At 45.8% G+C, this 17,550-nt stretch overlaps 1 protein-coding gene across 1 annotated transcript in view; it reads left to right on the forward strand.

The window, feature by feature from the left end:
- The window catches only part of ADA2B (ADA2 2B), a 90,762-nt gene that overhangs the window by 13,115 nt on the left and 60,097 nt on the right, over nt 1-17,550 (forward strand). Inside the window, exons 4-7 of the mRNA XM_087369968.1 lie at nt 14,199-14,264; nt 14,504-14,629; nt 14,750-14,825; nt 15,329-15,404. Coding sequence (XP_087226094.1) covers nt 14,199-14,264; nt 14,504-14,629; nt 14,750-14,825; nt 15,329-15,404 — 344 coding nt within the window. The remainder of the gene's footprint in view (nt 1-14,198; nt 14,265-14,503; nt 14,630-14,749; nt 14,826-15,328; nt 15,405-17,550) is intronic.

The following is a 17,550-nucleotide window of genomic DNA, read 5'->3' on the forward strand; positions in this document are numbered from 1 at the left end:
CACTTTTGTGGAAGGTTTATCGGAGCTCGTCGTGATATGCGGTGATCAGAGCATACCAGGGATTCCGTTGATATCCCATATTCAAGCAGGTTGTGCCGTCCGCAAGGGTGCCATGTGTGCACTTGTTTATGTTTAGTGTCAGATCACTGTAATTCAAGCTGCTCCTTCGATGGGGCACGTGGTGGATCTACTCCAAGAGTTCCAAGACATCATGCTTCAAGATGATTCGCCATCCCAGCTACCTTCCAACAGATCGGAAGACCATCGCATCGATTTGATTTTGGACTCCACACCTCCAAGTAAATTTCCTTACCGACTCTCCAAGTCTATTGAAGGGGAGTTAGAGCAGCAGTGGTCTTAGTTATTGCGCGCAGGGTTTATTAGACCGTCATATTCGCCTTTCGGTGCACCCATTCTATTTGTGGCAAAGAAGGATAAGTCCACACGATTATGTGTACACTACAAAGCACTCAACAAGCTTACAGTAAGTAACAAGTTCCCTATGCTCCGCATTGAGTATATCTTGGAAAGACTCAATGGTGCAATTTTTGTTCTCAAAAATCGATCTCAAGAGTGGCTACCTCCAAGTCTGGATTTTTGAAGTTGACATCCCAAAGACGGCTTTCCGGACAGAGCGAGCTCATTACGAGTTCTTCGTCATGCCATTTGGTCTGAAGAATGCACCACCGACGTTTAACAAGATGATGTCTCGAGTATTTGTAGATTATATTGGGAAGTGCCTGCTCATCTTTCTCGATGATATCCTTATCTTTTCCGCTATAGCAGAGGAGCATATTAAGGATGTGGGATATGTCCTACAGTTGTTGCGTGAGAACCAGCTATACCTCAACGCAAAGAAAGTGAGTTTGGGTTGCTGGAAATTCAGTATCTGGGATACATAATTAGTGCTCAAGGGATTCGGTAAGATCCAAAGAAGATTCAAGCTATCACCAGTTGGACTGTCCCCACGACGGCTCAAGAGATCCGATCCTTTGTGGGTTTGTGTCAAGCCTACAGCTCGCATATGGATGCATTCTCGACATACGCAGTCCCTCTTACATATTTACTAAAGGGATTAAAGACACACAGACATAAAATTCAAGTTACAGGCAAAGCTTTGCAGGTCTTCCATGACTTACAACGGTGGCCACAATAGCACCAGTTATGAAGATCGCCTCTTGGGGTGATCCATTTCTGGTAATTGTAGACACTAGCAATGTCACCATTAGGGCAGTTTTACAACAAGAGGATAGGCCCGCGGCATATTACAACAGAAAGCTCAACGATACCAAAAAGAACTACTTAGTTTACGATAGAGAGCTACTCGGTGTCATCTAGGCATTAAAACATTGGAAGCCTTTCCTCTACGGACGGACTTTCATGGTCAAGACAGATCACCAAGCCCTTAAGTGTGTTCAGACAATGCCTAGTTCACAATGGAGTGATCGGCAACAATGGTGGAGCAAGATATTCCAGCAGTTTGGGGAAATGATCGACGAACGCTCTCAGTCAGAAAGGCTCAATCCAGACCGTTGAGAAGGCTACTGTGCTTGAAATGTGGGGAAAGGATCTTGATAGTATGAAGACACAATACGTGGATTCAGCAAAGTTTGGCACCAAGTTCTAGTTAGCCATGAATCTTGCTCTGGGCCCTTACTCAGTAGAGGATGGTTGGCTTTTCTATAAGAAAAAATTATGTGTACTTAAAGACAAATGGCAGTTACTTCTTCATGATGCCCATGACGCCCTCACCGGTGGCCATCGGGGTATCAATGGTACTTTGGAGAAGTTAGAGCGCTATTTCTATTGGCCAAAGATGCGGAAGGACGTATATGGCTATGTTCAGAATTGTCAGATATGCCAAAAGGTTAAGGCTTTCCACAAGAAAGCGGTTGGCTTACTTATGCCATTGCCAATACCTGACGGTCCTTTCCACGACATAGGTATGGACTTCGTCGGACCACTTCCAGCATCCGTAGATACGCGTAACACTCAACGTCTTACTATTGTTTGTCGCATTAGTAAATATTGTATGCTTATTCCGTATGCTTATTCCTTGCAAACAGACGGCCAGCGCTGAAGATGTAGCTTGTTTGTTCATAAAGTATTACTATCCCATTGGAGGGTTGCCAAGGACCATCACATCTGATAGGGACTCCAAATTAATGTCAAATTTTTAGCGAGCCTTGTTTGATAATTTTGGTACTAAGCTGCAGATGTTTAGCGCTTTCCATCCGCAATCAAATGGAAAATAATGGTATGGCGTTTGATATTTAAAAATCATATTGTCATGATGCTCATGGAAAGTGGGAGCAGTTTCTTCCGCTTGTGCAGGCCATTTTGAACGATACATATTTCTCAAGCATTGGTCACACACCCTATGAAGCGGCGTTTGGCGACAGTTTACATCACTCCTCACCTGGATGGTGTCTCCATCTCTTGAACCCAACAAAACCACCAAATCGATGGTAGAGATTACGAAGTCCGTGAAAACCCGCATCGCGAAAGCTCAAGCATCGTACACACCCCAGGCTAACAAGTCCAAACGAGATGTCCAGTATAAAGAGGGTCAATGGGTGTATTTACGAATTATCAAGCAAAGATTGAAATAGGTGGGCAAGCGATGCCCTAAGCTATCTTTTAGGAGCTTTGGACGATTCCCTATCGTTCAAAAGATCAATGATGTCTCAATGAAGTTACGTCTCCCGGAGAGTTGGACTATGCACAATGTGTTCCATGTAGCTTGGTTGAAGCCGTATTTTGGACCTCCTCTTACCGAGATTTCCGACAAGCAGCAAGTTTTGCAGCTAGAGCAGATCCTTCTTTATTAATTCAAGCATGGGCCAGGTTGCAGGATCCGCGAGTTTTACACCAAGTTCCAAGATTGAGGTACCCATGAAGCAGTGTGGTTGGACGAAGATTTTTTCCAAGAGTTTCCACAAATTTTGGCGGATTACTTGGAAGCAATGAACCTACCGCCGAGTTAAGCAGGAGGAAATGCCACATGCACCTCTGCACTTGGGTGCAATGTGACACATTGGCTACATCGACAAGAGCATAATAGTTTCCTAATAGGAGATTTTGTCGGATGCTGTGACCCCTTTGTGAGCCCTTGTCTAGGGAGAGTGAGGCACAAGCTACGTAAGTCAGTTTCTAAGCCTTAGGTCAAGTCAGATAGTCAATCTTGTTCACTGGTACCCACTGGAGAACAGTAGGTTAGTGTTTCCATCTTAGGGTTTAGTTAGGTCTAGGTCATAGCCTAGGTTAGAAGCCCCAGAGGGCCCCCCAAAGGCTGGCCAGGAAGACCCAGGGCAAACAGGAAAGACAGCCTGCAAGGCTGCCCAAAAAGTCCCCTGGCAAATGAGCTAGGGGGGGTTTATTTATAGGCTCGACCCAAGTCAACCAGCCGTATAAAAGGGGCCCTTGGCTGCCCTCTTTCATTCAAAAGATTTCCAATCTTCAGCACTTCCTCAGCCATGCTTCACCCTCGGAGCAGCTTGTGTGCCTTCCATCTTCTGGCCCTGATCAGCCTCAGCTCCTTGGTCATCAGTCAGTTATCTGTGGGAGAAGTACATGCAGCCCTTCAGCAGGGTGTTGGAGCAGCAAACGGAGCAAGGTTTGGGTAACTGTTGCAGCAGCTCTTTACAGCTTTCTTTACAGTTTTGCACAGCTCACTTCTCAGCTCTATATTTCAGTCATCTCTCAGCTCTCTTTAGAACCTATTACTCCTAGCTTTCACTCTCTCACTCACGCAGTAACCCTGCATCCCGGTGGACAGCATAAGCCTCCTCCTTGCCTTGCAAAAGTGCCCTACATTGTTAGTGGGGACAGCATCAAGGTCTAGGTATTGGTTGGCATTGCCTCTCAGGTGTTTGGGTCTGCAATACGTGTACACAGTGTACTCTTCAGAAGCACGTTTCCGTGCTCTCTTGAAGAGTGTTATTTGTATATCTCAGTTCTGCTAGTATAAAGCAAATTCCCCCCTGATTGGGAGAGGGGGCCCTTAGTGGGTACAGGGACTAAATCATTTGTCGACCCCATTCTCTCATCTCCTTTCTCTCTCTATGGTGCATAACACTAATTCCTCGCTAAAGGGTTAAAGGAGGTTGGCTGTTATTACACGATCAGATTACCGTTGCATGTTACAGAGGCGTTGCCATATATAGACCTATAGCCAAACATCATGGATTTCTCGAGCTGCGGGGACTTCAATGCTAGGACTGCAGATCGTCCAGTTTCGGTCATTGACTTTTAGCATGACTTGATCATATAGCCTGAAATTTATGTAGGTGGAGCAGGTATTTCTTGAGTTTCTACCTCATACAAGCTCGCTTTCATAGATATGGGCAGATGCATGACTTCATTATCTACAATGGTCTAGAGAGATGCATGACCTGATTATCTACAATGGTCTAGAGAGATGGCCTTCTTCTGGCAGGCTCACTTGTTTTCTGCATGGAAGAGGTTGCTGCGTAGTTGACTACCTCATGGGATCCCTTGCCTTGGCCTCTCACATCACAGATTTCTACATCCCACTGCCCCAACCTAGAGCCGACCATACCTACTTGCTTTTTAGCTAGTGCATCCCACTTTTTGCATCCCACTTTTGTCACTGAGCACATTCCACTACACATATACCACCTATCAGGAGATTCACTTTGATAAAAAATTAGCTTTTGCATACATTGCCGCCTCTTTGCTATGCTTGTTGATATTGATGATACCCTTCTACTAGAGTATAGAAGCGCTCTGATCATTTGCGCTCTCTAGTCCCACACCACTAGATCCACAAGCACGCCATCCATTAGATCAGTCCCCTTCAATAGAAGGTGCCTGCTCAGGTCGGCAAAGAGGAGCTACCAACAGTCGGCAGCAGTCAGGTTGTACTCGGCTAGAAGTTAGGAGGATGCACTTGGTCAAGCCGGCGGATTCAGACTTGTATAGGGTGCCCATCCAAGGAGTTCCACTCGTCCTTTGAGTGCCTAGCTTGCAGATCATTGTGGAGCAGTGAAGAGCAGTCAGAGCTTCTTTAGAGATTTTTTTTAAATTTTAAAGAAAGGACTTCTATCAAGTATGAAAGAAACTCCGAGAGCAAAGGTCAAGGGAGAAGTACATCATGTGAGGCATGAAAAACCCTATACTCTAATAGGGAAAAATCAAACTCCTGTAAAAAAGCTCGAGAAAATCCAAGGTTGAGGCTGAAAGTGCCACTTGAACCCTGTGGGGGACTTTGAGAAGAACGAGAGCCTCTCCACTCCTTGAAGAAAACAGTCCTTCTGGTGGAGGCTGCCCTTGTCCCTGCATGCTCCCGACACTTCCTAGAGAGTGTCATTCCAGCAGTTCAGAAATTACCTTGCAGGAGCAGAAGTCCCTGACTTTTGCAGCAGACCTACACCTGTAGGAGAGTACAATGACTTCTTAAATGGGAGCTTTGTCTGCAGTACACATCAGCACATATGTTGCAGAAGTGCTGAGCCTTGAGCAGCTATTGAAGCCCACTTGGTGGCATGTGGCAGAAGGGGAGGAGTTACCTTCAGAGGGTGCAGCAAATAGAGCCTTATTTTGGTACCTTATCTCAGGTATTTTCTAGATGTGTTGGTACATGGCTTTTTACCTATATATCTATTCTGTCTCGGCTGTACATCTGAGTTCTCTTTCAGTTCTGAGGTGCCCTCTTTACTTTCAAGTAAGCGCATATATTTGCTGTGTTCTATTAAGCATCTTGTGATCTCAGGGTGAATCTTCTATTGTGTAGGAGAGTTGGCCTTTAGCGAGCAACCTCCCTCTATTTTTCTACATGGTATCAGAGCCAAAGTATAATCTCGAAATAGCCTTGCTTGTGACTAAAAGCCCATGAGATTGGAGATCAGGAAACTTCTCCAAACTAGAGTGTGGAGTCCTTGCTGCGGAGGAAGGAGCTCTCACATCAAGGTGTGTTTTTGTGGCTTGTAGCTAGTGCAGATTAGGTCAAAAGACTTCAAGTCATCTACACCCTGCCATGGGTTCCAACTCACTCATTCCAAGTTCCGATGAACCTGGGAAGTTGTACGGAACCATCTATCCTATATGGAAATTGAAGGTTCGTAGCCATCTATAGTGCCAGGGCGATGTAGGAGGTGACATAAGGCATGGAGCTCAAACTTGTTGACATGCTGGACTCCTCAGGGAAGATTACAATTCTGGCAGATTCAGATAAAGTGAAGGAGTGGAACTTTGACGGATTGAGCTCCCGAGCTTGATAACTGTTACCACAACTGTCGCTAACGGAAGGTAATTCACTTGTCCTTTGTTTAGAAGGTCCTTACATTCCTCCTTATACTTACAAATGCTTGTTGTCGGACATCGGATTGACCATAACGGCTCGCATCATTCGATCCTAGTTGAAGGATCAAAAACTAGGGTGAAATCAGCCGTCCCTCCATCATTACGAGTGTTCCTACTGCATACAGAGAAGTTGAGGAATGAGTCGCTCTTTCCGTGATCATCGGGTAAATAGGGATACACAGCTTGTGGGACTATCAATGCTTTGTCTATTGCTCTCTGGAATGGGAACGGGACCATATGGTCCTCACCAAACAACTTAACCTAGACTTTCCAAGGGAATATCTCGTAGCTAAGACACACAAGAGCCTTGACAGAGGGCTACCCATACTACATGGTAACACGTGGTAGTCCACCTGCCAATCGGAGACTCATAGTTAATTCCAAATATCAAAGTTAAGTGGAACGATAAGTTTGAGAAAGACTCAACTTGGGAGTCAGTTGCTAGTTTGAGAAAGACTCAACTTGGGAGTCAATTGGAACGATAAGTTTGAGAAAGACTCAACTTGGGAGTCAATTGCTAGCTTGCAAACAACTTTCCCAATTTCGTTTAAGAGTAAATGCTTGAAGAACCTTGATGCTAATTCTTGAATTAGTTGACTCAATCTCGCAGTGTTAGGGGGCCTTGGGATTAAGGGAAGTAGGCTACCATGGGTGTCGAGGACATGGGCAATAATAAAGGGCCCGTTGGCTATGTTTAGCAAAGGACGCTTCTTATGGAGTGGGATGCTCTATTGTGAAGTCATTCAGTGTGATGCCATTGGATGGTTTGGACTGGATTGAGAGCCTAGACTCCTGCCATCTACATGGTGCATCACGAAATGATGTGCCGAATGTTTCTTGGTAAAAGGTTCTAGTGGTATGGGATGCTAGAGATATAGGCATGGGCTTGTAGGACTCTTATCTCTAGCTCGTGTGCTTGGGGGTGGCTAGGAGGTGAGTCATGTGCTGATCATCTTACTTATTGTTTTGTTGATTGCTATTTTAAACTGTATTGAGCGTTAGATCCTAGAGGGGACGCTCCAATTGGCATTAGAGCAACATTGGTGGAGTTTTAACCGAGATTGGACCTATCCTTTATGATTCCTTGAGAGAGCTATGTAGGATTGATAATCATTTTGGTCAGTATCGGCAGCAGGTCCAGATAGGCAGCTCCACATAGATAGACCAAGACTCGAGGATTATACCACCTAAACATGCAGGTGGTCAATGCTACTACAAGAACTCATAAGTTTATTAAAGTCTGCTAAAGACCGATGGGTCTATGAGACTAAAGAAAAACCTGATACAGTGAGCAAAAGGGTGGAGCTACTAAGCGAGCATCCAAACCCATGCTAGAAAAATGTGTAGACATAGTCAGTGATATCATAGTACATGTCCACCAAAAACCTAAGCAACCATCTTGGCATCATCATCTTCATGTGGAGACACAGTCTGATCCAATAGAATACAATAGGCATATAGAACATGAAGGTTTACCCACGGCGGACTAGGCAGTGCAGGCAAGAAGTGAGTAATGGATCGTTGTTTGCTATTTGGATGAGTAACCTGTCGTGTCCTCCTGGCTGCTACTCGGCGTCTGATGAGCGCCATTGTAACCTCGGTCGGTTTCATCCTAGGCGTGAAGAGAGAGGAGATGTCAGTGAGTGATCTGTGCATCTGTCCTTTGCCTGGTGTGTCGCGTCTCGGTCTCAGGGTCTGTGCCTCTCCTGCTAACCGTGACAACAACCTGCTCTGCCTGGAAGAACTCTGAGATCGTACTCTGGGATGGGCCGGGCATGGTCGTCTGCTCCTGTCTCCTTGATCTGATGAGACGATCTCTATGCCGGACCGCCTTGTGAATAAAAGCTGCTTGGCATCTCTGGTCTGGGTATAGGAGGAGTCTGGAGAGGGCCTCGAACCCGTCTCTGAAAAGGCAATGGTATCGTCCAACGAATCTCATAGTAGACTGGGCAACGGCAGCAAGGGTCTTGTCAACATGGGATTTTTCAGCCAATAAGGCCACATTTGTGGCCTCTAGGCTGTCTATTTTTTCAATTAGCATGAGACATATTTTGTTGAGCATGTGAGCACTTCAGTGGTACCTTTGTGGGCTGTCCCATTCGAGAGGGCTATCAGAGCAGATTCCAAGGCTTGTTTTCCCCAAATGTCCTCCACACACCCTCGTGTAGGCATAGTGCAAAGTAGAAAAACCCTTGCAGAGAAATAGTGATCTTACATTCTTGCACAGGATCCCTCCTCTTTTCCCCTTGATTCTGGGCCTTTCTTGATGTTGGTGTGTTGCAGGTCGCCTGTGGCTGATGCAGAGCTGTGGAGCTAGGCCATGAGGGCCTGTTGGAGCCTCGAGTAGGGCCAATGGGCTGCGGGGATACCCAGCACTAGCCCAAGGCTAGCAGCAGGCTTGAGGGCAGCTGAGCAGCAGGCGCAGCTGCTCGCCACTGCTGGGACAGCTGGCGCAGCTGCTCGTGGCCTAAGGCAGCAGCTCAGCTGCTGTATGGCCAAGCCTAGAGGCCTGCGGCAGGCCTAGAGTCCGGCCCACATGAAAGCAGCTGGTGCGGCAGCAGCGACAGCAGGGGAGATGACGGGCAGCAGAGGATGGCGGATAGGGGAGATGACAGGCAGCTGAGGATGGCGGACAGCAAAGGAGGTGCAACAGCAGGGGGGGGGTTTTGGGTGCGACAGCAGGGAGGGTTGCGGCGCGACAACAGAGAGGGCTGAGGGAGGGGGAGGGGCTAGGGAGGCAGAGGGGCTGAGAGGCTAGGGAGGTGGAGGGGCTAGGGAGGCGGAGGGGCTGAGGGGCTAGGGAGGCGGAGGGGCGGAGGGGCTAAGGAGGCGGAGAGGCTAGAGAGGCTAGAGAGAGAGAGAGAGAGAGAGAGAGAGAGAGATTACTCTCTTCGAGAGGCCTTGCAGGCCTATGAGACAAAGTACAATCAAAAGAGTGACTCATACAAGCCCCTATGGGCTGAGGCAAAGGGTGCGATAAGGCCCTTACTGGATGCTATGCTAATAATATCAGAAACTCAAATACACAAAAATAGTGCTAAAAAAAATACATATGCAGGTGCCATGGTGGCTCTCCGTTGGGATGCGAAATATCTTGTATCTGTGTCATCTCTCGCTGTGGTGGGGGGAGTGGTTTCCGTGATCTCTGTATCCGGAGTGCCAGATCAAGAGTGACACCTCGACTTGGATGGTCCCTCTTTGAGGAGGGCTGAGACGAAGTACATACCCAAAAAGGGTAGCCATTACATCTATGAGTGACAGAGAGTCGAGGAGTGTACAAGGCATGTCAGCTCGAGATTATTATTGTCCATTACTATATTCTACTTCTATCATGAAGTGGCCTTCATTGCATCATTTTAAGACTCTGAGTCTTTGGGTCTAGATTTGAAGTCTCTGATTAGCAGTATCCCATCTCGGTAAACAACCCACGTTCCTTACTTTCGAGCTTCTTTACTTTAGTCAATTCTGTGTTTCTTGTCTTGCGCTGAGTCAGGGTGAGCTCCTCTGAAATCCACGTCCTGGTAGCTCTCAGCTTGTTAGTTTGTTTGAGAACCTTGCTCCTTGCTGTCTTGTCCTGAAATGCTACTTTTGCTGGTGCCCCCTTTTGGAGGACATAAGCTGTCTTTCCTGAATTTGGGGGATTGTCTTCTTGAGATGGTCAATCTTTGTTTCCGTGCTTCCATCTCCCACAGTCCAACCTTCGGGCAGCCCTCCTATGCGTAGAACACGATTATTAGCAGCCCTAGTTTTTTGCACTTTTACCTCCTCGTAGGCATCACATTTATTAATCTTGTTATTCACAGTTGCTGTGAATTCGTGCTTCGTAGATTTGAGCTGGGCGGTAACTATTTCCTATACCTTAGTCACACATTGTGGTACAGTTGCTGTTTTGTGGAAAATCAAGACTATACATTAGCTTTGTAATGCCATTCTAACAATAGGTTTAGAAGGCAATACTTCTTCAGCACATAACACGTGTCTGTCAGAAGTAGGAGGGAGCAGATTTGTGCAGCTAAGTCACCCTGGAATAGGCTTCAATCAACCTAGGACCTTGCAGAACTGCTGTGACACGTGGCGCCTGTGTACGGGTTGCTGCAGACAGCTGTATGGAAGCTTTTGAGGCTTGCGCTGATCAGGAGCAGGTCCCGATTCCGGTGGAACTGGAGGGGCAGCAGAGGCGACTGTTTGGCAGAGGCTTTGGCCAGGATTGGGCAGGAAAAGATCCCGATTAGGGCAGTACAACAGCCTGGTCCAGTGGCTGTGTGCCATGGGGCAAGGCTGAACCAGCAGAGCAGTCAAAGGGCTGCATGTGGGGCTGAACCCACAGACCAGCAGGTCGGCTCACAGACTGGGTGAGTCGGCCAGTCTGGTCAGTCATTTTTGGGGGCCTTCTACATAGTCATGTCAGAATGATGAGTGCTAAGTGCTACATAGTCATGTCAGAATGATGATCGCTTACACAACACTAACATCCTCATCATCAGAGCGTCGAGGGGGATGAGGTAGTGAGGGCATAAAGTCAGAGATAGAGTGTTGGCGGCTGCCCGCGGACTTGGTCTTATGTCGTCTCCTGGCCGTAGCTCTGCGTCTGACAAGGGCTATAGTGACCCTTGTCGGTGGAGCTCCAACTCTGGACAGAGAAGAAATATATCCAAGTGTAACCTGTGCATCAACCCTCTGTCTGAGATGTCGTGTCGTTGGCTCTGTGTCACGATCATGGCGGGGCCTCGTGGTGTGGGAGCCCGCATGGTCTTGCTTGAAAAACTTAGTGTGATCGAGCTCTGAGAAGAGGCTATCAAGGAGGTCTGCTCCTGTCTCCCTGATCGAAGTAGATGCTCGCAATGCCTGACTGCCTTGTGAATGAAGGCGGCTAAGCATCTTTGGTCTGGAAAGGAGAGAAAGCGGGACAATATCCTAGAACTGTCTCTGAAGAGGCAATAGAAGCGTCCTCGGATCTCATAATGTACTGGGCATCTGAAAATGAAATGCTTCTCTAACTCAATCTCGTGGATGTCACATAATGTGCATATGCGCTTCCCTAGGCAAACCCTTAGCCTTGCCACTCTCGATGTGAAGTTGACCAGAAACTGCCCAATAGAGATCCTCAGTAAGTGGGGTAGGTGGATTTGCGTATATCCTGTGGGTCGATAAAACCCTGCGCTGTGATACATAAACAATGATCCCTGTAGAAGATGAGCTTCACTGGAAGCTCGCTTGGTCCCAACTAGGTCCTGAATGTGTGTAGCTGCAAAAGATCCTCACGAATGACCTGGTTGACCTCGTGAGATAGGAGAGGGAAAAAAGGCGCGTCAATGCTATATTGGAAGGGGGGGGAGTCTATCCATGTGGAGTCCTAGTCACTCAAACCATCTCTGTCTGTGTGCAAACCGGCATCTCTGATCACCTGCAGCAGTTGATAGTGCCATAGAGCGGGACAATACTAGCCACGGTAATGTGTTGCACCTAGAAGTGCAATCTCCGTACCCCCTGACCCGATATAGGTAGGTGATAACCTGAAATGTTGCATCAAGCTGTAGTGGAGATGACCCAAACTTAGCCAGAATGATTTGGTGAGGAACCGTGCGCTTACTGTGAATCATCCGTGAAAGCATGAGAACCTGTAGGTGCTCCACTCGAGCCCACTCTATATTTGACAGATCCGGCCCCCAACTAGGGCTGCCATACATCCCCGCTGGGCGGACTAAGGAGTCAAAGAGCAAGTCCTTGGTCTGCGGGAAGCACTGCCTCTCTAAGCTGGCCAATGAAGCATATCCTTTGCTCAGCCGGGCCTACATCGCCGGTCTCATAGTAAAGATAGGTCCAAAGAAGAGAACCCCTAGATATGTATATGACGAAACAACCTCAACCGGCGACCTGTCGAAAGTTGAATTGCTCCCGATGCATAGCAGCTTGGGATGTGTTGAAGATCATGCCCTTGGTTTTACCAAGGTTGACCTTCAAATCATGGGAATCGCAAAAGAATTGTAGTGCATCTAGGTGTCTTTGGAGACCCTCTGTTGAGGAAGATAAGAGTGCCACGTCATTTGCGTATAACAAGAACTAAATCAGAGTGCCAACGAGACCCCCCAGGGTCTGGATAACTATCTCAAGCTCATCAATGTATAGGCCAAACAGGGTTGGTGATAAAGAATACCCTTGTTTAACCCCAATAGTACTCATGATCTCATCTGTCCATCCAGACGCTATCTGAACTTTGCCTAAGACCCTCTCGTAAAGTGCCATGACAGCCCAAATAATCTCTTGGTCCTAACCCAAGTCTTGTAGACGCCTGATGAGGTGGGCTCTTGAAACCATATCAAAGGCTTTGCGGAAGTAAACAAAGCAACAATAAATCCTCTATTTCCGTGCCCTCGCCTCCTCAATGATACACCTAAGTGTGAGAATGTGATCCATGGTCCCATGATCACATCGGAATCCAACCTGTCCATTTGCTCTAAGTCCCTGCATCTCTGCAAATCGACTAACTACCCACCTGCCATGCCCTCTCAATCTTGTGCTTAGCTACCCCAAGAGTAGTGGTCACAAATGCAGTCGCATCGCTCATCGGTGTAGCCTCGGTGCGTGGAATGCCACAGATTCTGATGTTGAGAGCCTTACTGGCTCTCTACTACTGCTCCATGAGAGTGGCTGAAACGTTTGCCTTCGCAGATTCGCGTTTGGCCACATCTACCCATCTGGATGTCTCCTCGATTTCCTATCCCTCGAGGACACCTCCTTTTGAATCTGAAAACACCCTTTAAAGACACCACATCTTCCTTGACACCCGAACTGACCACACTTCTGCACACTCCTCTTTGAAGAACACCTCTAAATAATAGAAGCCCTAATCTCCACAGAGTTTGCTGGCTACAAACTCCCTCCATAGGTCCTGATAGCATGTGAGAGCTGCAGTGGAAATTGAACAGAAAGGAGAGAGCAAACCAAACCAACAAACTGAATTGAAAAGGAGAGACTGCAAGGGATCTCAGGAAAACCCTCTAAACTGCTGGGAAAACCTCCATTGTGAGATGCTACACTGAGATACAAGTCAAGGGTGGGCCTATATATAGGCACTCCATCCCCCCAGTTGGCTGGATATATAGGCAGACCAGTTGCCATAGATGGCCGACTGGCATGCCTCTAGGGGCAGCCCCTCTCCTGCCATAAAATGGGCTCCCACGCAGTCATATAGGGGCTGACCCCCCTGCCTATAGGGCCGACTAGGCAGCCTAGGTGGCCGACCTGCAGGTTGGCCCACATCTGCCTATAAACAGCCTGCTAGGGGTGGGTCTGCACCACCAAAGGGTGGCCTAACTGACCCTCCATGCAGGCCTACAAAAGGCACAGCAAAGGGCTGCCATAGTGTATACCCACAGGCCCTTTGCCAGCCCTGAACACCGCGAGCTGGCCTGCAACCCCTCCTGGGTACACCCGCCAACGTTGGCCTTTGCTACGATTTTCTGCATCGACGATTTAAGATCGACCCTGCCTACTAAAATGAAGTTAAGAGCTGGCTTGATGAAGTGCATGATCGTTATGTTCAAATAGAAGACCTAATCTATCAGCAATGAAATGAAACAAAAACTGGTATGATGAAGTGTATGATCAGTAGTGTAAATAAAAGCTATGACCTCAAGAAAAAAGCTTTTACTATGAAGTTAAAGGGGTGATCTTACCACAAAAGCTAGTACAAACGACAGCAATATCTGATAGTGAAGCAATGAAAAAGTCTAGCTAAAGATGGATGCATATACGGGGCAATGATGTCCTATGTGAAAGGTAATCGTGTCAAACTAGGCAGATAGAATAATAAGACTTTGGTGCCAGTTGTGTATCCTGCAAGCATTGTCTAATAATGTGCTTGATTTTCACAGGATAATTTGTGTTTTCCTCTTATCCATCCAGACTGGAATGCAGATGAGGAAATCTTGTTGCTGGAGGTAGCCGTTTTTTAACTTTCCAAATGTACATGGTGCATCCTAGTAAGGGAATAGCATATTTGAAAACATGAAGAGTGCTGGTCTTGTACATCGGATTTCTGTTTTAGGCACATTGACGAGTCTCATTTACAAAACAACCCCCCCCCCCCCCCCCGTGCCTCATTACCCTGTTTTTTGGGTGTGTGTCCTAAGTCCTTGAGGTTTGCTTACATTTCATTCTCTCCTTAAATTATTGCTAGGGGGTGGAGATGTATGGTTTAGGAAACTGGGCAGAGGTTGCAGAACATGTGGCTACAAAGACAAAAGCTCAATGTTATGATCACTACATGGCTTCGTACATGAACTCTCCCTGTTCACCTCTACCGGTACTTTGCTGGATGCACACTTATTGTGATTTTATATATCAATTATTTTGTAGTGCATTCTGCTGGACCTGTATCATCTTCTAGATCCACAGTTGATTTGTTTGACGGGTTTGGCTGCAGGACATGGTGCATGTTCATGGAAAAACGAAGGCAGAGCTTTTAGCCATGGCTAAGACACATCCAGAGGGAAAGAAAGGTGAATAATGAATTGGGCTTGATTTTGAATTTTCTGCAATTTTCAATTTCTCTGCATGAAATTAAGGGTAACGATGGTTCTTGATCAATCATGACCAAGTTTTTCCACATCCAGAGGGAAAGAAATGTGAAGAATGAATTGGACTTGATTTTGAATTTTCTGCAATTTTCAATTTCTCTGCATGAAATTAAGTGTAACGATGGTTCTTGATCAATCATGACCAATTGCTTACCCCCAAGATATTTAGTTCAATATTTTAGGGACTTCATTTAAAAATGGCCTCAAAGCTTGATGAGAGAGTTCATTGATAGTGCACAAATTCTGACTTTCTGTTTTATTCATTTGACTTTGGCACACAACAACATGCTGGTGTCTTTTTTGTGTAGGCCGCGGCTTCGTTTCTGATATTTTTTGGAATTGTTTAATTTGTAAAATTGGTATGTAAGCTTGTATGTTCAAGTTATTCATGCTTCAATCATGACTGACTTGAATAGCCCTGCTAGGTTTCAGCACAGCAGGGGAGGGAATATTATTGAAGCTCCCAAAGCAAGAGCCATCTGTTTCCCCTGCTAGAATCAAGTAAGGCATCTGGATTAAGTATTTTAATAATGCATTATCAATCTTGGGGTTTGCTACAAATTTCTCTTCTATCTTGGATTTTATGTGTCAGGTTTTTTAGTGGTCTATTGTTTTTCTTAGGTTTCTTGGTTTTGCTTGCAATTTTTGAAATTTATGGTTATTGGAAAGTATGGAAAAGGAAAGATAGTGGAGAAGCAAGAGATAATAAGGTATGCATTCTGCAATGAACCCTTGATAATTGAACAACAAAGAAAGTTACCTTACACATCTTGAAAAGTCAAACCTACTGTTGATGAACCTAAATTACCATACCATTTTAAATTGTACCTTCTCAATGGTATGGCTGAATCGCTCATGGAGATCTGTCCTCTACCATAGTTTATCCCATGGTTATATTGCGGACTATTAGAGTCAAAACTCTAATAGTACAAATCAAAAATATCTATTTACTACCCCCTTGATATTCTTCTAAGATCTCTCATCCCTAGTTGTAAACCAAATGAGAGTGCTCAAGATAAAGGATGCTCGCAAGGGAGAGGGAGAGATGTAGATGGAGGGCCACACAAATGGAGCCAATCAAATGGATAAGTTTAGCTATCACCTTCTAAATGGAAGGCTAGAGTGATCCACACAATACAAGGGGATGACCACTCATTAAGTCCCAATTCAAATCCTATCCAATATCTTATCCACCAATCATATGGATGTATAACATTGTAGATTTAACACTCCTATCACTCTAATGTACAAACTGAACACCCCCCGTTAACACAAAACGGGTACAGCGTTGCACTAACATCAAGTGATATAAAACGGGAGAAGCCTTTATCAGTTACAGAACAAAGGTTTTGGATATGATCGAAGACATGGTGATATTGACAACACACTATATTAGGAGAGTGGTGTATTGATTAATGTGACCTTCTCGAACTCCGTATGCGTTATATCTTAGTCATCCTCACACAATGACCAAATTGATATGCCCATGGATATGATCGGCTTCCCCAAACGTGCATGGGTTTTCTCCACATACGGTACCTCCACGAATCAAAAAGGATAGCAACACCTCCTCCGAATGGAAATGGGGACATTCCTTTGAAATGACGGCTGAAATATGAAGGAAGGAGAGTCTTATCGCTTGCCTTTTGCGAAAGTTAAGGGCAGTGTCTACTAGTTAACAAAAAAATGTAGGAATATAAAAGGAAGAACTAGAAACTAGAAAACTAGAAGTAAAATAAGAACAAGATTGAAAGACAGACAAAGAGTTACCTTGTAGATGAGTGTAGACAAGACACAAGCTAGATAGATAGATTGCAATGATGTGACCCATGAATATATGGGCCAAAGTACAAGACATAAAGCAAGAGTGCTTATGGGATAATTGTAGAGGTGCCACATGGCACACACTCAAGACACAAAGAATAGACTAGACTTAGACAAATGTAGACTAGGGAAATAGTACACTTAGTGTGCACTTATCTCCAACACCCTCCTTAAGTGGACACTAGGAGTAAGACAGAAAGACAAGACTAGAAGACAGACATAAAGACTGATAGACTTAGATAGTGGTGCTTCAAAGCACATCACTTCCAAGAAGAGTCTTTTTGCATCTCTGCATCCTCCACCTACCGAAAAAGAAGGTGACTTGTGCAAATAATTCTTCTTATTTAGTGTGTGGAGTGGGGGACATTATTCTCACATCCACTGATGGCACAGATTTCAGAATTTCAGATGTTCTCTATGTGCCAGGCATAAAGAAGAATTTGCTTTCAGTGTCCTCTCTTAATAGAGGAGGATTTCATGTTGTATTTGATGATGCTAAGTGTGCAGTCAGAGACAAAGAGAATGACTATGCTTTGATGTTGTCTGGCACTTTATATCGGGGTCTTTTTTAGCTTGATTTATATGAGAAGATCCGATCATGCATTTTCAGTAAGTACTCCCAGTGCTGCAATGCAGAATGCGGAGTTATGGCATGCCAGGTATGGGCACATGAGCTATGGCAGCTTAATGACACTACAAAAGCATGATATGGTTGTTGCATTGCCTCCGTTAGAGTCACCTCCTCATGCATGTGAGGGTTGCATCCTTGGCAAGATGCATCGATTTCCTTTCAAGAAGGATGCTGCAGTGAAAGCTACATGCG

Source organism: Dipteris shenzhenensis, chromosome 31 (genome assembly GCF_047967505.1).
Source record: "Dipteris shenzhenensis isolate YYH24624 ecotype China chromosome 31, Dip_SZ_1.0, whole genome shotgun sequence".
Taxonomy (NCBI): domain Eukaryota; kingdom Viridiplantae; phylum Streptophyta; class Polypodiopsida; order Gleicheniales; family Dipteridaceae; genus Dipteris; species Dipteris shenzhenensis.